Source organism: Oryctolagus cuniculus, chromosome 6 (genome assembly GCF_051225735.1).
Source record: "Oryctolagus cuniculus isolate XC-2025 breed Fujian yellow rabbit chromosome 6, ASM5122573v1, whole genome shotgun sequence".
NCBI lineage: Eukaryota > Metazoa > Chordata > Mammalia > Lagomorpha > Leporidae > Oryctolagus > Oryctolagus cuniculus.
Window position 1 is genome coordinate 38,543,707 of NC_142872.1, and position 22,159 is coordinate 38,565,865.

The following is a 22,159-nucleotide window of genomic DNA, read 5'->3' on the forward strand; positions in this document are numbered from 1 at the left end:
TATGGGGGGAGGGGAGCAGAGGAGTTTACAATATTGGAGAGCAACCTGAGATGCTAACCTGGGAGGGAGAGGCACCAATGGCTGACCTAAAATCTTCCTCACACCTTCCCCTGGCACTGGGGCACAGCGTGTGCTCTTGGGCTTGGACATTTGACAGACAGCTCCAGTCTGAAATCTGCCTGTGTCCCATCTCAGAATCTGCTACTCAGCTTTTTGATGCTGGCAAGTAGAGATCCGCAGCCTGGACTTCTTAGCTGTCATGCAGATTTGCAGGTGTGGAATAAAAGGAAGTGACCACCGTAATTCAAGATGACCCGTCTTTCTTAAGGTGCGTAGTCGTGCAAGGTTGAGGATGGTGTCTTCCATACGAACAACAGCACAGGGAGTGCAGGGACCGAGAGTGGACTTCGCAGCCATATGTGACTGGGTTAGGATCATGCTGCTGTGGCTTCCCAGCTGTAGAACATTTGTGTCTCCTTTCCTCACCTACACAGCAACGATCACCAAACAGCACCTTCTCTGAAGCCTCTGTGAGGGCTCCAACCGCAAGAGTTCTGCCCAGGCACTCGATAAACCCCAGAAACCCATAGAGAGGTACAAAACACTTGACCCCATTGTCCTCTGGGCAGAGCCCACCGACCACCTGAGAAAGGTGAGACCCCCTAATGCCCTCTGACCTGAGCCACCTGTTCCGTGTTGAAGGGCAGCATCGGGAATGGAACAAAGGTGTTCTGATTCCTGATACCTCTTGGGACTTTCAGAACCTGGTTCTATGGGTGCCAGAAACTTGGGGACACCTCTGACTACGAAAGGGTGGCCTTTAGGTCTTTAATCCGGTGTGCAGAAGATTGCCAGGTTTGCCTCGCAGGTCCGCCTCCACCCCCCACCCCTGTCTAGTGGGCCCAAGCAAGCTACAACAAGGTGAAGAATGAGCAAATGAACACACTCAACATCGGATAATTAAATCAAGGCGAGGCACGACAGGATGGGACCGGCTGGGGCAGGAGTGTGGGCTGGACCTGCAGGGCGAGAAGAAACCAGGTAGCTGCAGCTGGTGCTCAGGTGCAGGGAGAGAGAGAAGGCTGGCGGGCCAAGGTCAGGCGGGTGGAAGGCGGGGAGTGCAGAGGAAGGGGCCGGGGTCCGGAGCAGGCAGAGAAAGCCGTTCAGAGTTTTAAACAAGGATTGCAAATGCCTGTTATTTTGACAGCATAATGTGTATTTTACAAGAGTCTTCTGGTTATTGGGATCTTTGGGAGAGCATGAATGGTCCTAGGGCAGGCACCTCGATTTCTCCTTCTACAAGGGCAGTGAGGGGAAGCAGCTAACGACCGCATCGCCCACAGACCCAGGGCGCTCCACGGCCCTGGGCTAGCGCTTCCGTCTCCCCTGAATGGCAGTTCCCCTGAATCTCGCGGTTAGGGCCAACAACCTGTCAGCCGCCCTCCTCGCGCAATGACTCACTGCCTTCGGGCAGGAGGAACCTCCTTAAGGATCGTGGCCCTGTGGCCCCGTCTACCCACGGCAGCCAATCGCCCTGAGGAAAGCGACCAGGGGGCGGCACCTTCGCCGCTGCGGCCCGAGTCATTGGCTGGCGGTCGCGTCGCTCGTCCACGGGGCCACGTGACCGCCACGGCCGCGGGCCTTCGCATCTCTTCTGCCTTCCCGGCTTCTCTGCCAGCGCGTCTTTGCCGCGCCTTCTCTTTCCCGGCCGGCCCTTCCCGCCTCCTCCGGAGGCCGGGCGATGGGCGGGGAAGGGGACGGGCCGGTTAAAGCACGGCAGGCGCTGGGACGGGCCGCCTCTGTCCGCGGCGCCGTGTCCCCTCAGCCCGGCCTCGGTGGAAGACGCGCTGCGGGGCCGAGAGGTGAGAAGGGACGAGAGAGGGAGCGCTACGGCCCTCACTAGGGTCGCCCCTGGCTGGGTCCCAGGCGTGGAGGGAGGACGACGTGACCGACGGTCGCCGCGGGCGTGGTGGCCGGCTCCCGGCCGTGCGCTGGCGGGGTTATTGCCCCAGGATCGGCCGCGCGCCCCTCGCCGCTCCGCACGGCTTCCGCGGGGTGCCCGCGCGCCTCGCCGGTTCGCAGCTGCTGTTGGGGCCGAGTTCCCACGGAGCCGTCCGGGGCTCAACGAGCCGACAGCGGGACCGAGAAGATAGGAGCCATCACCGCCTTGTACGGATGGAGAGGGGTGGCGAGGAGGGGTTGGGGTGGGGGACCGATTGGCTGGGCTGTTAGACACTGGGTTGCCCACAGAATCGGTCCCTGTGCTGCTTTCAGACCCATCGAGACACTTAAGTGGGAATTCCGTGTGGTTAGATGCGGAGGGACGCCGAGAAGAAACAGGAGGAGTGGACCTTGCTTGAAGCTACCCAGCACGTCCTGTCGCAGAGCCAGGACTCCGACCCAGCCCTCCCACACTCGTAGAGTACCGGGCGGAGGTGCTGGCCCAGACTGGGGACCGCCCGGGTGTGCCCAGTGCGTAGAACTTAATGAAGCCCAGCCCCGGCACCGTTCCTAGTACCTCATTTCCCTCCTTGCCCCCGTGGCGCTTTGTGTGAAATCTACAACAGCTGTGGCATCAGTACCCAGGAAAGTAGAAACTCTGGCTTTTGAAAATGAAATGAGTAAGAAATGGAGAACCAAAGCTATTGAAAAGAAACAATTCTATTGTCTTGAGGATTCTGAAGCACAATGTGGAGCAGAGACTGATGGTTATAGTTTATTTCTTTATTTTTATATATTTTTAAAAATACTTATTTATTTATTTGAAGGCCAAGTGACAGAGAGGCAGAGATTGCGAGTATGCACTTCCATCTGCTGGTTCACTCCCCAACTGGCAGCAACGGCTGGAGCTGCGCCGATTTGAAGTCAGGAACCAAGAGCTTCTTCTGGGTCTCCCATGTGGATGCAGGGGCCCCAGGACTTGGGCCATCCCACACTGCTTTCGCAGGCCATAGCAGAGAGCTCCATCAGAAGTGGAGCCTCCGGAGCCCATATGATGCCGACACTGCAGGCTTTACCCGCCACCCCACAGCGCCGGCCCCTAACGTTTATTCAATGTTAAGTGCAGGGCACTATGCTGTGTACTTGTGTAAGCCTTCCAGAAAGTTAGGAAGTGTTACTCACATTTTACAAAAATGCCATTTTCAGCCAGTGCTGTGGCACAGCAGGTTAACGTCCCGGCCTGAAGCGCTGGCATCCGATATGGGCGCCGGTTCGAAACCGGCTTCTCCACTTCTGATCCAGCTCTCTGCTATGGCCTGAGAAAGCAGTAGAAGATGGCCCAATCCTTGGGCCCCTGCACCCACATGGGAGACCTAGAAGAAGCTCCTGGCTTCAGATCAGCTCAGCTTTGGCCATTGCAGCCATTTGGGGAGTGAACCAGCAGATGGAAGACCTCTTCTCTCTCTCTCTCTCTGTAACTCTGACTTTCAAATAAATAAATCTTTTTAAAAAAAAAAAAAAGTGCCATCAGCTGCTGCGCATTGTAGCTGGGATCTGAGTGGAGATCTGTTTGACTTCCACAACACAGCTGTTGATTCCCCAGATGTGGCCCCAAGCTCCCTGGTGCCCAGTCACCCAGAGTGCAGAGTCTTGAGTTTGCAGGAGTGCCCTAAGAATCTGCGTTTTACCAGCTCTGTGTATTTGAAAAATCTTTCTAGGATGCTATAGTGTGCTGCCTCCTAGAGGAAGATCTAGAAATGAGCATACTCCAAGAGACTTTGAAGACCTATGGGTTGGATTTACAAAAGTAATTTTTTCAAAGATTTATTTATTTGAAAGGTGGAGTTACAGAGAGGCAGAGGCAGAGAGAGAAAGGAAGGTCTTCCATCCGCTGATAGCTGCAACAGCTGGAGCTGTGCCAATCTAAAGCCAGGAGCCGGGGGCTTCTTCGGTCTCCCACATGAGTGCAGGGGCCCAAGCACTTGGGCCATCTTTCACTGCTTTCCCAGGCCATAGCAGAGAGCTGGATCAGTAGTGGAGCAGCCGGGACTCAAACTGGTGCCCGTGTGGGATGCCAGCACTTCAGGCAGCAGCTTTACCAGCCACGCCACAGTGCTGGCCCCAGGGGGTTAATTTTTGAGAGTAGATGTCACACAGTTAGTGAACAGACACCATGCTTGCCAAGCTGTTATTTCTTGAGAACTTGGTTACGCTGTGTGAGGTGGAGGGTCGGTGAGTTAGATGAGCGTGGGGAAAGTAGCCCCTTTTTACTTGTCACATAGCTGTTAAATTACCATTCATCCATTCACCCACCAAGTATTTGTTAAGAATTAGTAGGTGCGGGCCAGCTCCGTGGCTCAATAGGCTAATCCTCCGCCTTGCGGCGCAGGCACACCAGGTTCTAGTCCCGGTCGGGGCGCCGGATTCTGTCCTGGTTGCCCCTCTTCCAGGCCAGCTCTCTGCTGTGGCCCCAGAGTGCAGTGGAGGATGGCCCAAGTGCTTGGGCCCTGCACCCACATGAGAGACCAGGAGAAGCACCTGGCTCCTGCCATTGGATCAGCGCAATGCGCCGGCCGCGGCTGCCATGGGAGGGTGAACCAACGGCAAAAGGAAGACCTTTCTCCCTGTCTCTCTCTCTCTCTCACTGTCCACTCTGCCTGTCAAAAAAGAAAGAATTAGTAGGTGCTAGATAACAAGGTGCTCAGGGAATCAGCACTGCCCTGGGGAAAGACAGACAATTAGCAAAACGGGAAAAGGGTATGGGCTGGGGGGGAGAGTGTAACAGAACCAAGGGGCAAGGCGTACACAGCAGTGGTGGGCTTAGGAGGCAGACTTGGAGTTGGTGGTGGTGCCGTTTCGGGTGCTGTGCCTAGGAAGGAACCGATGCACGAAAGAGACCATGCCATGAATATAGCAGGGGAAGAGCATTCCAGATAAAGGGGGGAGGTATGGAGGAAACAGGTGTTTGCTTGTCTCGTTTGACTGTTGTCTGGGATGATAATTATTCTAACCAAAACCCAAGCACAGGAGTAAATTTTGTTGTTGCTTCCAATAGAAAAGAAAAAGAAAAAATGTTGCCAGTATTTTTTTTTTAACCTTTTTATTTGAAAGGCAGAGTTACAGAGAAGGGGGAGAGAAAGAGTGGGTGAGAGCTCTTCCATCCACTGCTGCACTCCCCCAATGGCTGCAATGGCCAGGGCTGGACCAGGCCAGGGCCAGGAGCTTCATCTGCATCTCCCGCATGGGTGCAGGAACCCAGGGATTTGAGCTGTTTTTGAGTGCTTTCTCAGACAGTTTAGCAGGGAGCCGGACTGGAAGTGGAGCAGCTGACACTTGTACCAGCGCCTATATGGATCGCCAGCTTCACAGGTGGTGGCTTAACCCGCAGTGCCACAAAGCAACCTTCTTTAAGCAGTTCATTACCTTTACTTCTTAAAAATTACTAATAGATTCAGGAGTGCTAGTGGAGTATTTGGCCACCGATTTCTTCTTTGAGCCAGTTCCTAAGATCTCTTAGCAAGACACAGGGAAAATGTGGTTCTATAGAAAGAAAGCTAAACTTGGAAATTGGAAGATGAGATTTGAGAATCTGGTCCTGCCAGTTGAGCAAGTAACCAGACCTTGATTTTTCTGCTCCTGGAGAAAAATTCATGCTGTATCCTCCTCAGATTAATCGAGGTAGATATATATGAAATCTTGTTGAAATTATTGGGCAAGGAACTGTGTGGTTATAGTTGAGTTTAGTTTTAGTAGTTTTTTTCCTTTAGATTTATTTATTTGATAGAGAGAGAGAGGTCTTCCATCCACTGGTTCACTCCCCTGTTGGCTGCAATGGCCAGAAGTGAGCCCATCTGAAGCCAGGAGCCAGGAGCTTTTTTCCAGGTCTCCCATGCAGGTGCAGGGGCTCAAGATTTGGGCCATCTTCTAATGCCTTCCTAGGCTGTAGCAGAGAGCTGGATTGGAAGTGGAGCAGCCAGGACTCAAACCCGCCCCCATACGGGATGCTGGCACTGCAGATGGCAGTGCTACCCACTACACCATAGCACTGGCCCCAGTTGAGCTTAGTTTTACATTACATTATTTTCCTCTTGGGTATGTTGTTATTTTCTCTTAGATTGGGTTTAATACTAGAAACAATTAGGCATAATACTTGTACTAGTTAAGCCTCATTGTGGTTCTTCTTGTTTTGCATTGCAGGTATTAAATGAATGTTATTCATTGTTTGTGATCGCTGGAAAATGAGGAAGTTTTCTTGTCCGTATTTATCTGAATGTCACCTGTTTATTCATTTCAGTAAGCGTAAGTGGAGTCAGACATAGCAAGCCGGGGGGCATTGTGCTAGGTGCTGGGTTACGTGTGACTGCCTGCCTGTAAATGTGCTGGAGTTTGGGAGGCAGAACGTAAGTGTGAAATAGCTCTATGTACTGTATTGGAGAAGCAAAGCCTAAGAAGTTGGACTGCGCCTTGTCCTATGACATTTGAGATGGGCCTTGTAGCATTAGAAAAAGGACAAAGATAAATAGAGACAGAAGGAAAAGCCATCCCAGGCCAAGGACACAGCAGGAGCAAAGGCCCAGAGGAGTTAAACACTTAGTGTCTGGGAGAAGCAAAAGAAAGACCGTTTCAGGCTTATTTTTGGAAGACCATACTCAGGTTTTCAGACTTTATTTGACAAGAGTTGGGGGGCTGTAGCAGATTTTTGTGGAGCACATGCAAATGGTTGGCCTTCCTTTGTTAATGAATGCCTCTTTTGAAGAGGCAGTTAGCAGAGAGGTTAAAAAAATTGCAGGTTCCTGAAGTATGCCTGCAGTTTTCATACAGTTCAGAAAAACAAACCTGTGTGCATGGAGAGTGTGTAAGAGCAGAGACAGCAAAATGTTAACAGTAGGTAAATTGTGAGTGTGCAGGTAATCCGTGTGTCACTCTTAACTCTACAGGGTTCTGTAAAGCTTGGAGATAGGAGACAGGGTCAAGGTTTGAATCAGACAGGCTTGTGTTGAAGTCGTGTTCCCTGCTTACAAGTGGCTTGTGAGCATTGGAAAATTCTTTCCAGACTACTGTGCCACAGTCCACACCCATTCCAGTGTAGTTTAACTGAAATTTTTTTCCCTGTAAGAGAGGAAACTTAATTTGGTAGACATCTTGTTCATTAATATTGGCTAAGTTCTACCCAAACTTTGGGCTCTAAGATGTTAGGGATTGGTCCTAGCTTTCTTGTAATGTCTGATGGTGTCTACATGCACAGAGATGGCATGGACTGGAGGAAAAGGCTGGGGGTCAGGATGCTTGGGTTCCAGCTCCATCTCCGCCTTAGCCTGGCAAATGGTTTCCCTATTCTGAACCTTTATTTCTTATGTCACAATTAATCAAAGTTGTGTTTCATGTTCTTTCTAGCTCTGAAGTCCTAGAATGCAGGGAAACGATCACTCCAGGACTTGATCATTAAATTGAACTTTGTCAGTGAGAAACAGACTCATGGCTGTGATAGAGAATTGTGGTTGTCTGGAATCCAGGTCTCCTACATGTTTCTGTGGGTAGTGTTATTTATTAAAAGCAGATACTAAATACCCAAACACATACACTATGTAATACAACAGAATGTCAACCTCATTTGTTTGTTTGTTTTTAAGATTTATTTATTTATTTGAAAGGTAGAAAGAGAGAGAGAGAGAGATATCTTGCATCTGCTGGTTCATTCCCCAGATGGCTGCAACAGCGGGAGCTGCGCTGATCTGAAGGCAGAAGCCAGGAGCTTCTTCTCAGTGAGATATATTCTTTCCATCTTAAGGGGCACACCACTCACAATTGGTTTTATTTTGGTTTACTTAAGCTAATTAACAAACTTAAATGTTTCAGAACTCAACAACTTCTGGGAGTAAATGACCATGCAGGGGACACAGCCTTTGGTGGTCACTGAAAGTGCTCGAGCTCATAAAGTAAATTTGGTAGAGCTCTTGTTTGGGAAATTCTGTATCCTCACTTTCCCAGAATCTGGGTTTAGTGGGATGCAGAAGAAATTATCTCTTAGGCAAAGCTTTAGCACACAATAAGATGCATTGAAACAGCTGAGGCCTTTAACAATTCTGTACTTTTTGACCTTATGTTAAAATATACCAGATAGGACTATCACAGAAAGACAGACTTAAGAGTCCGTGTTTGAGACAGTTAATGTAAAAGAAGCAGCTCAGAATACAGGCAATGAAGTTTGACATTTAGGCCTAACTAGAACTTATGATACATAATAATATAACACACGAGAGTGAAGTAAGTCTTTGGGAACAAGTTTTACCATTAGTGCTAATATTGTAGCTTTGTGGACAGAGGTCCTGCATGGGAAGTTAGTACACAGTGACTGCTGCTGTTAATTTAACAATGAACACTTTGAGGTATGACATCCGGCATCCCCCGAGGCTCTTGACATGAGCTGCCTAGGCAGTGGAAGCCTTTTGAATCCACGGACTCCATCAGTATTCAGACAAGGCCATCGCAAAGTGGAAGTTCCTTCCTCCCTTCAGAGAAAAGTACATCCTTCTGTGATGACCAGTTCTTTCCACTGGGGTCTCACCCAGGGAGGTCTTCCATTTGGGGACACTGTTTGTACAAGTGTCCTGGCTTACCATGCCTGAAATGCTCTCATGGGCTTTTCAGCCAGACTACAACACCTTTAGGGCTGACTCTGAGGTCACTGAGTGTTACTGACGGCAGTTGTTGTTCTATGAGTCTGCTGTATGGACTGCTTCCCATGTTTGAGCATTTGCTACTCTTTAATCCTATTTATTATTAGTAGTAAACACTTAATCCTATTGATATGATCACTTTAACACTTAGTACCATCTTTGTGATCACTTTAAAACTTAAGATGTTACTTTTACCATCTAGCCCAAGGGGATTTAGCATCCCATGGCAGATTTTTAAACTGTACCCTTAGAAGTAAGTAGGGGCCGGTGCCGTGGCTCACTTGGCTAATCCTCCACCTGTGGCGCTGGCACCCAGGGTTCTAGTCCCGGTTGCTCCTCTTCCAGTCCAGCTCTCTGCTGTGGCCTTGGAGTGCAGTGGAGGATGGCCCAAGTACTTGGGCCCTGCACCCCATGGGAGACCAGGAGGAGGCACTTTGCTCCTGGCTTCGGATCGGCGCAGCCTGTAGCAGCCATTTGGGTGGTGAACCAATGGAAGGAAGACCTTTTTCTCTCTCTCTCTCACTGTCTAACTCTGCCTGTCAAAAAAAAGAGAAGGGCCGGTGCTGCGGCTCACTAGGCTAATCCTCCACCTTGCGGTGCCGGCACACCGGGTTCTAGTCCCGGTCAGGGTGCTGGATTCTGTCCCGGTTGCCCCTCTTCCAGGCCAGCTCTCTGCTGTGGCCAGGGAGTGCAGTGGAGGATGACCCAAGTGCTTGGACCCTGCACCCCATGGGAGACCAGGAGAAGCACCTGGCTCCTGCCTTCGGATCAGTGCGGTGCAGTGGCCATTGGAGGGTGAACCAACGGCAAAGGAAGACCTTTCTCTCTGTCCCTCTCTCTCACTGTCCACTCTGCCTGTCAAAAAAAAAAATTAAAAAAAAAAAAAGAAGTAAGTAGGAAGGTATGCAGAATTATGCAGCTTTACAGTTTCTTTGTAGGACCTGAGAAGACATCAAAACAGACAGCTCTTCATGAGCTTAATTATCCTTAAGCATTTGACATGGATACATTGTATTAGTTACAATTTCTTTTCTTTTCTTTTCTTTTCTTTTTTTTTTTTTTGACAGGCAGAGTGGATAGTGAGAGAGAGAGACAGAGAGAAAGGTCTTCTTTTTTCCATTGGTTTACCCTCCAATGGCTGCTGCAGCCGATGCACTGTGCTGATCTGAAGGCAGGAGCCAGGTGCTTCTCCTGGTCTCCCATATGGGTGCAGGGCCCAAGCACTTGGGCCATCCGCCACTGCACTCCTGGGCCACACCAGAGAGCTGGCCTGGAAGAGGGGCAACCGGGACAGAACCTGGCACCGCGAATGGGACTAGAACTCTGTGTGCCAGCGCTGCAGGCGGAGGATTAGCCTATTGAGCTGCGGCGCCGGCAGTTACAATTTCTTAAGCATGTAACTGAGTTCTGACCATTTTTGCTGCAATACAAATCAAGTTCTGAAATGACATTAAAACTAAGAGACCCATTTATTGGCCATGTTGCACCATTTACCAACCTATAGGTAGGCCATACAGTATTGCAGAGAATAATCCTCCTTTTCTTAGTAATACCATCTAGCCTAAGGGCCTCCCAATTATTAAGTATAGATGCTAAGGGAGTCTGAAAGGGAGCAGATGTAGAGCTACCCATAGTTGAATCACCTCATAACCTGGGAGACAAAAGGTAGATAGGGCTAAGCTTGGGCCCAGTTATGTATCTGAACACGTACTTAACAAGTAATCTGACATCCCAGAGTTACTACACCTACTGTAGAGTTTAATATATATATATTATTTAATATATATCATATGTCACACACATATCGTATACTGTGTTACATTATATGTTACATATATGCACCATACATATATATTACATGTTATATGTTACATATACACTGTATATGTATGCATTGTATATACATACATCTATATATCCAAAAAGGGATACGTGCAGAGGCTACTCAAAATAACAAAGAGGGAAATACCTTCTTGGTGCATGGCCAAGAAAATAACAAACTGAAAAATAGAATAAAGTCGCTCAGCTAACCAGGTATGCATCATGTGGCCAGCCATAGGGGCCACCATCTTGGGGTAGAGTCCGTTGCCCATTTTCTGGTAAGGGTGGAAGTTCCCATGGGGGGCCACCATCTTGGAATGGAAGTCCACCCTCTGTGGCAGGAAGTGGAGCATCCACCATGTTTAATGCACTGCCTCCCTGATGTTACATTCCTAGGCGACCACACCAGTTCCCCAGCTCAAAATTAACAGTTGAAAGCATGCTTGATTGGAAAATTAAAGACCCTGAGGCAAAGCAGAATTTCCAGTACCTTTCTAACTGTCCTTAAAATAAAGACTTCTAAAGTTTCAACCTTAGAAAATACATAACTTGTCTTTATAACACATTACAAACAACTTGAAAACTTTTATGTACATTGATAAGCTTTCATGAACTCTTAAAAACTAACCTGCTTCAAAAATCCTTCTCATCTCTCTGCCTGAATCCCATTAGCACTAGAAGCACATTCTCAAAGCAGGAAACAGCAAAAATAAATAAATAAATAAATAAAATAAAATAAAAATTTCCAAAATCTACCAGCGCTAAGACTCAAATAAACTGCCTATGCTCTGTTGCTTATTAGAAGGGATTAAACCGAGTGTCATTTTGGATGAACACACTATCAAGAGCTGCTGTGGTTTCTCTGGCAGGGTGGGGTTAGCTAGAGGTGCGGTGCCACGTGGGAGCCACAGGTGGCAGTCAGTCACTGCTGCTGCAGCGGCATCCAGGACAGGTAGTGCCAGCACAGTAACACTGTTTGCAGGGCTGTGGCTCTGCTGGCGGCCAATCTGGGAGTGGCCCAGCCCCTGGGAAAATGGCAGGACTCTCGCGCACATCCTGCACTTGTGAGCCAACCAGTGGGGGCAGAGGGAGGGATCCGCAGCTTCCGACCCCATTTCAGCTGCCTCGGCTCCTGCCTTTCCCCCAGGCACGCACCTGTTGCAGCGCCTAGGCCACGTGGCACTGGAGCAGTGTGAGCAGCGAGAAAGCGCAACCAGCCGGCCGGAGGAGCTTACACTCTGATCCAGGCCCTGTGCAAGAGTCAGAAACCACCCGGCCCAGGCAGGGTGTGCAGATAAGGGACAGGGTGGAATGCAGAAAGATAAGCAAAGTTAGAAGCGGAGGGAAGCTGTCCCTTACCATCTTGCTGGTTTTTCCTTTTAAACCAATCAAATATTAATAAATAATTCCTGGGGAATCCCTGTGTTATTAAGGGTCCTATCTGGGGTGCCAAATATTATATAGGACTGCTTATTAATTTTCAATATTAATAAGCTTGTGTACTCTTGCCATGTTTTCAGAGAAAAATTCTGAATACTGGCTCAAATAGACCAGACAACATGGTAAGTTTTTAAGGTTTTTATTCAGTGAGAGAAATGTGCAGGAGAGCGAAGACTTTAGAGGAAAAAGAGAGGTCTGGAAGCTAAGTTAGGTCCATAGCAAGCAGAGAGTAGGCCGGGGTGAGCCAATAGGCCACGTACCCCGGAGGCGTGGGGCAGCAGAAGGTTGGCAATTTCTTAATTCACACATTTTGGCCTGCAATCTTTTCTCTACTCTCAGAATATGCCAAACTCCCTCTCTTTCTATTTTTTTCTAAAGATTTATTTATTTATTTGAAGGCAGAGTTACAGAGAAAGAGCATGAGCATGAGCACGTCCCTCCTCTGGTTCACTCCCCAAGTGGCTGCAGTGGCCGGGGTTGGGCCAGGCTGAAGCCAAGAGCTTAGAATGTATTCGAGTTCTCACAGGTGGGTGCAGGGGCTCAAGGACTTTGGCCATTTTCTGATGCTTTCCCAGGTGCATCAGATGGAATTGGAGTAGCCAAGACATGAACCTATCTATCCACTGGTTGTGGATAGAATTTGAGTTCTTACTCATTTTAGCAAGAATTTACTGATCTCCTGTGTGCTAAGCATTGTTCTTGATGTTGGAGATTCCTAAGTATGAAAAAGGCTATAAATACTTTTACATATAAATATATAATCTCAAAAGCCTAATGTGCTATGAAGAAAATAAAGCTAAGTAAGGATATAGAGAATGATGGAAAGGAAGTATTATTGTCCTTGGCTGGGAGATGACGTAGAAGCTGAGACTTACAAGGTGAGAAGATGCCTGCAAAGGTCTGTGAGGTGTTTATTCCAGCAAAGGAAGCTGGAGCCTGTCTGATCAACTTGATCCATTCTGGGAGTGGCAACAAAAACCAGCAGGAAATCGGGGTGGGAAGGCGGGCAGTGTACAGATACTTGAGGCTATTGGAGTAGCATGGGTAGTGGAAGGCAGTGAGAAGTAGTTGGATCCCAGATACTCTGGGCAGTGGGTAGAGGGTAACTACTTTATTCAAGGTAGAACAAACAGGATTTGCTGGTGGATTATATATGGGAGTAGAGGATGGAGGCGGACAGGGGAGATTGACCCCTATATCTGGGTCTAGGTTCTAGTTCATTGTGTCTAACATAGTGGTTGGCTTATAGTAGAATCTTAAAACATGGTTATGATTTAATGAGGCCGTCTCAGGCAGTGCAGCCTTTGAAGACTTACTGCTGATGGACATCTGGGTTTGCACCTGTTAGAGTCCTTTCTTTTCTTCTGGAGAACTATTTCTCTCCCAGTGTTAGCTTCTCAGTCTAGAGCAAGGACCGAGAACAGTGGCCTGGACTCCAGCGATCCTGTTTATATTCAGTGAAGAGGGACACAAAAGACTGCTCACTCTCAGCTTCTCCGAGCCTTGCTATGCTGTGATCTTCTGTGGACTTGTCTGACAGTGGTGAGTTAGGAGATCAGCCACGGCTGTGTGCGTTAAGACCCTGTCTTGGCTATACCTGTTCATGGTTAAGTTTTGTTTTTCTGAAATCACCTTGAGCTATTTTTTATCCATAGAAGGCAAAAGGTAAAATATAATTTGTGTAGTGGGAAAAGAATGAAATAATACGAGACTAGAAGGTCTGGCACTGCAGGTGATGGCTTTACCCTCTGTGGCACAGTGCTGGCTGCCATGTTTTCAGCTTTGACCCAGACTCTAGAGCCTTTCTAAGATAGGTTCTGAGTGCTGGTGCTGTGGTGTAGTGGGCTAAGCCTCCACTGTGACGCTGGCATCCCATATGGGCACTGGTTCGAGTTCCAGCTGTTCTACTTCCGATTCAGCTCTCTGCTGTGGCTTGGGAAAGAAGTAGAAGATGGCTTTCAAGTCCTTGGGTCCCTGCACCCATGTGGGTGGCTCCTGGCTTTGGATCGCCCCAGCTCTGGCCATTGGCAGCCATTTGGGGGATGAACCAGCAAATGGAAGACCATTCTCTGCCTCACCCTTTCTCTGTCTGTAATTCTACCTTTTGAATAAATAAAATCTAAAAAAAAAAAAAAAAAATAGGTTCTGTCCACAGAAGCCTTTTTTAACTATTCCAGCTCTTTCAGATTTCTGCCCTGCTTAGGTACTATCATTGTAGTAATAGCTTTTTTTTTTTAAATCATTTATTTTGAAGATTTATTTATTTATTTGAAAGGCAGAGTTACAGAGAGGCAGAGGTAAAGAGAGAGAGAGGTCTCCCATCTGTTGGTTCACTCCCCAAATGGTGGCAACGGCCATAGCTGGGCTGATTTGAAGCCAGGAGCCAAGAGCTTCTTCTGGGTCTGCCACACGGGTGCAGGGGCCCAAGTTGTTGGGCCGTCTTCCACTGCTTTCCCAGGCTACAGCTGAGAGCTGGATCAGAAGTGGAGCAGCTGGGACTCGAACTGGCACCCATATGGAATGCCAAAACCACAAGTGGTGGCTTAACCTTCTATGCCACAGCTCAGGCCCCAGTAAATAAATCTTAAAAAAAAAAAAAAAAAAATCCTCAGATGCTGTCTGCAGCTCAGCTGGTTCCAACAATTTTCCTGTAGAGCAGAAAGTTTGCTCCACTTTGAATTTTTCAGTCAAAATTGAGATGTATGTGGTGTTTATTCCTACTATAAATCATCAGTCTTACTCAAAGGTTCAGAAAAGACTGTTTTTTTCCTCAGCTTGATGTGAATGGTGTGGCACTGTGGACTTCATCTCCTACCTTCTTCAAATGAGTTGGCAAACTGTTGCTTTCTGTGGGGCATGGTCCCCATATACTGTGCGAAGCATTCTAACATCCAAACTAAACCATAAATTTAATGTTCCTTTTTGTTTCATTTTTTAGCAGAATTCAGTGGTGCTCTGATAGGAACTCATTTCAAATAATGCCTTATCCTCAATGCTTTAAACTAGATCCTGTCCAGACTTGTTACAATAAGGTTGTACAAATTTATGTTGGTACAAAAGGATTTTGAAGTCCATGCATTATTTTTTCATAGCACACATTTTCCTTCAAGTTTTTTAAGACACCTTGTATATTCTTGCTGCATAAAGAACCTTTTTTTTTAACTTTTATTTAATGAATATAAATTTCCAAAGTACAGAATATGGATTACAATGGCTTCCCCCCCATAACGTCCCTCCCACCCGCAACCCTCTCCTTATCCACTCCCTCTCCCCTTCCATTCAATTCAAGATTCATTTTCTATTCTCTTTATATACAGAAGATCAGTTTAGCATACATTAAGTAAAGATTTCAACAGTTTGCTCCCACACAGAAACATAAAGTGAAAAATACTGTTTGAGTACTAGTTATAGCATTAAATCTCAATGTACAGCACACTAAGGACAAAGATCCTACATGAGGAGTAAGTGCACAGTGACTCTTGTTGTTGACTTAACAAATTGACACTCTTGTTTATGGCATCAGTAATCACCCTAGGCTCTTGTCATGAGCTGCCAAGGCTATGGAAGCCCCCTGAGTTCACTGACTCTGATCATATTTAGACAAGACCATGGTCAAAGTGGAAGTTCTCTCCTCCCTTCAGAGAAAGGTACCTCTTTCTTTGATGACCCCTTCTTTCCACTGGGATCTCACTCACAGAGATCTTTCATTTGTTTTTTTTTTTTTTTTTTTCTCCCCCAGAGTGTCTTGGCTTTCCATGCCTGAAATACTCTCATGGGCATTTCAGCCGGATCCGCATGCCTTAAGGGCTGATTATGAGGCCAGAGTGCTGTTAGAACATTTGCCGTTCTATGGGTCTGCTGTGTATCTCACTTCCCATGTTGGATCATTCTCTCCCTTTTTGATTGTATCAGCTAGTATTTGCAGACACTATTCTTGTTTATATGATCCCTTTGGTTCTTAGTCCTATCATTACGATCAATTGTGAACAGAAATTGATCACTGGGACTAGTGAGATGGCATTGGTACATGCCACCTCAATGGGATTAAATTGGAATCCCCTGGTATGTTTCTAACTCCACTGTTTGAGGCAAGTCAGCTTGAGCATGTCCCGAATTGCACATCTCTTCCCTCTCTTATTCCCACTCTTATATTTAACAGTGAACACTTTTCAGTTAAGTTTCAGCACTTAAGAAGAATTGTGTATTGATTACAGTATTCAACCAAAAGTATTAAGTAGAACAAACAAACAAAAAATACTAAGAGGGATAACATATTAAGCTGCTCATCAACAGTCAGGTTGAAGGCTGATCAAGTCACCGCTTCTCATAGTGTTCATTTCACTTTAACAGGTTTCCTTTTTGGTGCTCAGTTGTCACCTATCAAGGAGAACAAGTGGTATTTGTCCCTTTGGGATTGGCTTATTTCACTCAACATAATGTTTTCCAAATTCCTAACAGGGATCACTTTTCAGTTAAAATTTAAACACCTAAGAACAATTGTGTGTTAATTACAGAGTTCAACCATTGGTACTAGAACAAAAAAAAATACTAAAATTGAGTTTTTATTTCTCCTTCATCTTTTAAAATATTTTTTTCTGGGTGTAGGCTTCTCATTTCAAAAAGTTCATCAAAGGCTGGCTTTAGCTGAGCGGTTCCATCTGCTGAATCAAAAAGCTCATCAAAAATGTAAATTTTGGAAACAACATGCATAGATTTCAAAATTTTTGCACAAAAATAAAGTTACCTTTTTAATTCTATTTTTCCATGAATTTTTGAACTTCCCTTGTAGTTCTGTGTTAAGATAATCATGTTGTCATCTTCTGGCCTCTGATCTCCAGTGAGAAATTTCCCATAATTCTTACCTTTGTTTCTATATACATAGTGTGTGTTTTTTCTTTACTATTTTCTTGTTTTGTTTTGTTTTGTTTTGTTTTGTTTTTTCACAGGCAGAGTGGACAGTGAGAGAGAGAGACAGAGAGAAAGGTCTTCCTTTGCCGTTGGTTCACCCTTCAATGGCCACCGCACCCAGTGCACTGCGGCCGGCGCACCGCGCTGATCCGAAGGCAGGAGCCAGGTGCTTCTCCTGGTCTCCCATGGGGTGCAGGGCCCAAGCACTTGGGCCATCCTCCACTGCACTCCCTGGCCACAGCAGAGAGCTGGCCTGGAAGAGGGGCAACCGGGACAGAATCCGGTGCCCCGACCGGGACTAGAACCCGGTGTGCCGGCACTGCAAGGCGGAGGATTAGCCTATTGAGCCGTGGCGCCGGCCTCTTTACTATTTTCATGATTTTCTCTTTTTCATTTTCAACACCTTGAATGTGATATGCATAGGTTAAGGGTTTATTTTTTGTCTTATATTTATCTGTCTTGTTATTTGAGATTCCTGTAGTTTTATTTTATTTATTTATTTTTTATTTTATTTATTTGAAAGAGTTATGGAGAGAGGTAGAGACAGAGAGAGAGAGAGATCTTCCATCTGCTGGTTCACTCCCCAGATGGCTGCAACAGCCGGAGATGTGCCGATCCAAAGCCAGGAACCAGGAGCTTCTTCCTGGTCTCCCACGTGGGTGCAGGGGCCCAAGCACTTGAGCCATCTTCTACTGCTTTCCCAGGCCATAGCAGAGAGCTGGATCAGAAGAGGAGCATCTGGGACTCAAACCGGCGCCCATATGGGATGCTGGCGCTTCAGGCCAGGGCTTCAACCTGGTGTGCCACAGTGCCGGCCCCCTGTAGTTTTATATCTAACATTGATTTTGGAAAATTAGGGTCTGTTGCTTTGGCATGGTGGGTAAAGATGCCACCTGCAGTGCTGGGATCCCATATGGGTGCCAGTTCATGTCCCGGGTGCTATACTTCCAGCTCCCTGTTTATGTGCCTGGGAAAGCAACAGAGGATAGCACAAGTACTTGGGCCCCTGCACCCATGTGGGAGGCCCAAAAGAAGCTCTTGGCTCCTGGCTTCAGATCAGCTCAGCTTTGGCCGTTGCAGCCATTTGGAGGGTGAACCAGCAGATGGAAGATTCTCTCTCTCTCTTCCTGCGTTTGCCTTTCTGTAACTCTGACTTTGAAATGAATAAATAAGTCTTAAAATTTTTTTTGAGTAATTTTGGCCATTATATATATACAGATATTTCTTTTGCTCATTTTCTCTTTCTTCTCTTTTTGGTATTCTAATTATGCATATGTTGGGTAGTTTGATGTATCCCACAGCTGTTGAATGTTCCATTACATTATTGATTTTGGGTTTTTGCTTTTGTTTAAATAATTTTTTTTTGTGTTTCATCTCTATCGTTTTTCACTCTCAGGATTTCCACTGATTGATTTTTAATTTCCATATTTCTATTCCACTTTCTTTTTTTTTTTTTTTTTTTTTTTTTTACTTTTTTGACAGGCAGAGTGGACAGTGAGAGAGAGACAGAGAGAGAAAGGTCTTCCTTTTGCCGTTGGTTCACCCTCCAATGGCCGCCGCTGCAGCCGGCGCACCGCGCTGATCCGATGGCAGGAGCCAGGATCCAGGTGCTTTTCCTGGTCTCCCATGGGGTGCAGGGCCCAAGCACCTGGGCCATCCTCCACTGCACTCCCTGGCCATAGCAGAGAGCTGGCCTGGAAGAGGGGCAACCGGGACAGAATCCGGTGCCCCGACCGGGACTAGAACCCGGTGTGCCGGCGCCGCAAGGTGGAGGATTAGCCTATTGAGCCACGGCGCCGGCCTATTCCACTTTCTAGTATTAGTTTTTCCTTTTTTTTCTCTCAGCATCCATAGAGGACAAAATTTGGATTTAGTTAATTTTTTTCTTTTGCATATCTTAGGCTTACAAAAGACTTTTGACCTAGAAATCACCAAGAGCTGCTCCAGAATAGGCCATCAGAAGTGCACTCAAGCTGACTTAAGAAAGCTGGAAGTGAGAAGAGAGCTACAGACCAGATACATTGAGGACACAGAGCTGCTGAGTGGGTCCACCAAGTTGATCAACTCACTCGGGGTCAGTGTCATCCAAATCTATCCCTTTTTTCCCCTTCTCTACTTCACATGACTGTCAACATAATTATTTTACTCTATTTCAATCTGAACAAAATGAATATTGCCACTGTTTGATATCTTGTGTTCTTGAGTAGGTTAAAGGGTCCTGGATTGTAGCACCTTAGTAATGTTAGGTTTATACAGCCTCACAAGGGCCCATTTTTCTCAGTGGGGCAGGCATTCAGCCTAGCAGTTAAGGCTTCTGTGTCCCACATTAAAATACCTTGGTTCAATAATGACTCCAGCAGCCTGCTGATAGAAACCTGGGAGGCAGCAGTGATGGCTCAAGTAACTGGGTTCCTGCCTTTCACAAGGGAGACCTAACTTGGTTTCCAGGCATCAGCCCAATCCAGCTCCAGCCGTTATGGGGATTTGGGAAGTAAACCAGTGAATGGGGGCATTCTCTGTGTCTCTATGTCTTATGTCTCTCTGTCTGTCTCTCAAATAAGTAAAATAAAAAGTATACAATGAAACAGGAAACTTTTTTAAAGATGTATTTTATTCCTTTGAAAGAGCAGAGAGAGAGAGAGAGACAGAGAGACAGAGATTGAGACCTTCTTGCAATGGCCAGGGCCAGGCCAGACTGAAGCCAGGAGCCCCACCCGGGCCCCAACATGGGCACAGGGGCCCAAGAATCCTTGCCATCCTTTGACTTCCTCCCAGGCACACCAGCAGGGTGCCAAGTGGTGGCCCCACCTGCTATATTACAACACTGGCCCCAGGAAACTTCTTGAGTCCTCTGTTTTGTCTCAGTAGTCATAGTTACAAATTTGTACTTAATTTGTTCTTTCCTTTATTCAAACATTTTGTAAGCCTGCCATCTCAGAGTTACTGTGCTACACTTGGTAATGGTTACACGGATGAGCAAGGTGTCCTTTCTGGTCCTGACATTGTGGAGCAGTGTGTTAAGCCACTCATGCAACACCAGCATTCCATATGGGCATTGGTTCAAGTACTGGCTGTTTCACTTCCTGCCCACCTCCCTGCTTACACACCTAAGAAAGCAGCAGAAGATGGCCCAGATCCCTGGGCTTGTGCACCCATGTGAGAGAACCGGAGAAAGCTCCTAGCTTTGGCCTGGCCATCTGGGAAGTAAACTAGCAGATGGAAGATTCTCTCTCTCTCTCTCTCTCTGTTCTGCCTTTCAAATAAATAAATAAATCTTTAAAAAAATCCATCTCTAACAGCTGGATAGACTCCTACTTTAACACAGTGTGATTAGTGATATACAGGTACAGAGTGTTACAGGATTTGGAAGCTGTAGTGATCCATTTGAGCTAAGAAAGATTGGTTAATGCTATGTAGAAAAGGTAGCATTTTAAGTGGATTTTAAAAAATGATTAGAATCTTGACAGAGAGGTGGATGGCTAGTCTGGCTAGGCAAACAGCTATGCAAAGGTGCTTATCTGTGCACTATTTGATCAACAATTTACACTCTACTCCTTTAAAAGCCCAATTCTTTTTCTTCATCTTCTACTCCGGTTAGAAGACTTTTTTTCTCTTTTCAGTGGGTTTTACCTCTTTTGTTTTCCTGTAGTTCTTAGTGATAGGTCTTATGGATCTAGTTGCGTGGTCCAGAGGTGTAGAGGTCACCTGTGTGCCGTGCAGGTGAAAGTATTATCGCTCATGCAGCCTGCTTCAGCATGTGTACTGAAGTGTGTCTTTCTGTGCATGCGTGTGAGTGCTGCCCACAGTGCACAGGACTGCACACTAGAAGCCACTGGAAGAGACCAAAAACCTTATACAACGTGTATCAGACATTTGCCCATCAACCCTTCCCCATGCTCTTGACATTTGTTAAGCTTCAACACCTTCTTAACTTCTCTATCTTCTTTCCTACCAAGTACAGGAGTGTTGTTCAAAAACTGAATGCATTCTGCCCTAGTTTCTTTTTATTGCCAAAAATATTTATGTTGCCTACTTTTTCTTTGTATTTATTCTTTTTTTTTTATTTTTGACATTCAGAATGGATAGTGAGAGAGAGAGAGAGAGAGAGATGTATTTATTCTGAACAATCACTGGGTTATTTAAAAAGGAATACACACAGACACATACGTGCATGCACATGGGGCTGTCTTCCTTCTATCAGAGGTTTGTGGTAGAGGTGAAGGTTTGAGATAAGGTCTTATTTTGAAATGTACCTGGGAGGTGAGAATCCATTAGTATTGTATGGAAAGGAGTGGACAGGCTTCCCTGATACATTTTCTGGAGAAAAAACTGCAAGGGAAGGCCAGCCAGGTTTGAAGAATTCTTAATGATTTGTGCTCTTGAGAAGCCCTGTACCCAACTGGTCATGTGCTTTGACTTAGCTGTTTGTGATCTGATTCCAATGTTGTCTTTTTCTAACCCTGACCCAGACAAATGAGGCTTGATGAGGTGAAATACGTACAAGATAGCTAGTCCCAAACCGAATTCCTCTTAGTTCTTCATGTATAGCAAGTAGGACTTTTAATGTCTGGGAGTACTGAAAATTACTTTACCAGTTAATACTAATATTTTCTCTGGGGTAGGAAGCTGAACCATCTCTCTCCAGAAATGTCTTCGGAAAGTAAAGAGCAGCATGACATGTCACTCAGAGACTCAGTGGAAGGAATTGACCAGCTTCCATCTGGGATCCATCTGGAGCCTCAAAAGGAATCAAGTACTGACTTCAGGCAATTTGAGAAAAGTGACCACTGCAGACCTTATCCTAGGATCCGTATGGAACCTCAAGAAAAGTCAAATGCTAACTTCAAGCAGTTTGTCATCAAAAAGCTACAGAAGAGCTGCCGCTGCAACCGAACCAAAGCAAAACATATGATTTTTGATTTCCTTCCTGTTTTGCGGTGGCTCCCAAAATATGATATAAAGAAAAACATTTTAGGAGATGTGATGTCTGGCTTGATTGTGGGCATCTTATTGGTACCCCAGTCCATTGCTTATTCCCTGTTGGCTGGCCAAAAACCTATCTATGGTCTGTATACATCTTTTTTTGCCAGCATCATTTATTTCCTATTTGGTACTTCCCGTCACATCTCCGTGGGCATTTTTGGAGTACTGTGCCTTATGATTGGTGAGGTAGTTGACCGAGAACTTCACAAAGCTGGCTATGACACTGCCCAAATTGATCCTTCTTTAGGAATGGTTTCAAATGGGACCACATTATCAAACCACACATCAGACACGATATGTGACAAATATTGCTATGCAATTAAAGTTGGCAGCACTGTAACCTTTATGGCTGGAGTTTATCAGGTAAGAAACAATGGAACAATTGATCA

The 22,159-nt window shown here is 46.3% G+C and overlaps 1 protein-coding gene and 1 long non-coding RNA gene across 4 annotated transcripts in view; both read left to right on the plus strand.

Annotated features, from left to right (window-relative positions):
* The first annotated feature begins 1,571 nt into the window (after positions 1–1,571).
* The window catches only part of SLC26A2 (solute carrier family 26 member 2), a 32,658-nt gene continuing 12,070 nt past the window's right edge, over positions 1,572–22,159 (plus strand). Inside the window, exons 1-3 of one of the 3 annotated variants that reach the window (XM_070076302.2) lie at positions 1,572–1,862; positions 18,689–18,861; positions 21,410–22,133. In XM_070076302.2, coding sequence (XP_069932403.2) covers positions 21,435–22,133 — 699 coding nt within the window. In that variant the 5' untranslated portion in view covers positions 1,572–1,862; positions 18,689–18,861; positions 21,410–21,434. The remainder of the gene's footprint in view (positions 1,863–18,688; positions 18,862–21,409; positions 22,134–22,159) is intronic. The other 2 variants (XM_017341187.4, XM_017341186.4) reach the window with 2 other exon arrangements.
* Positions 1,876–9,056, plus strand: LOC149126110 (uncharacterized). The gene is made up of 2 exons (XR_016236358.1): positions 1,876–2,169; positions 2,275–9,056. It is a non-coding gene; the product is annotated as an uncharacterized LOC149126110 (long non-coding RNA).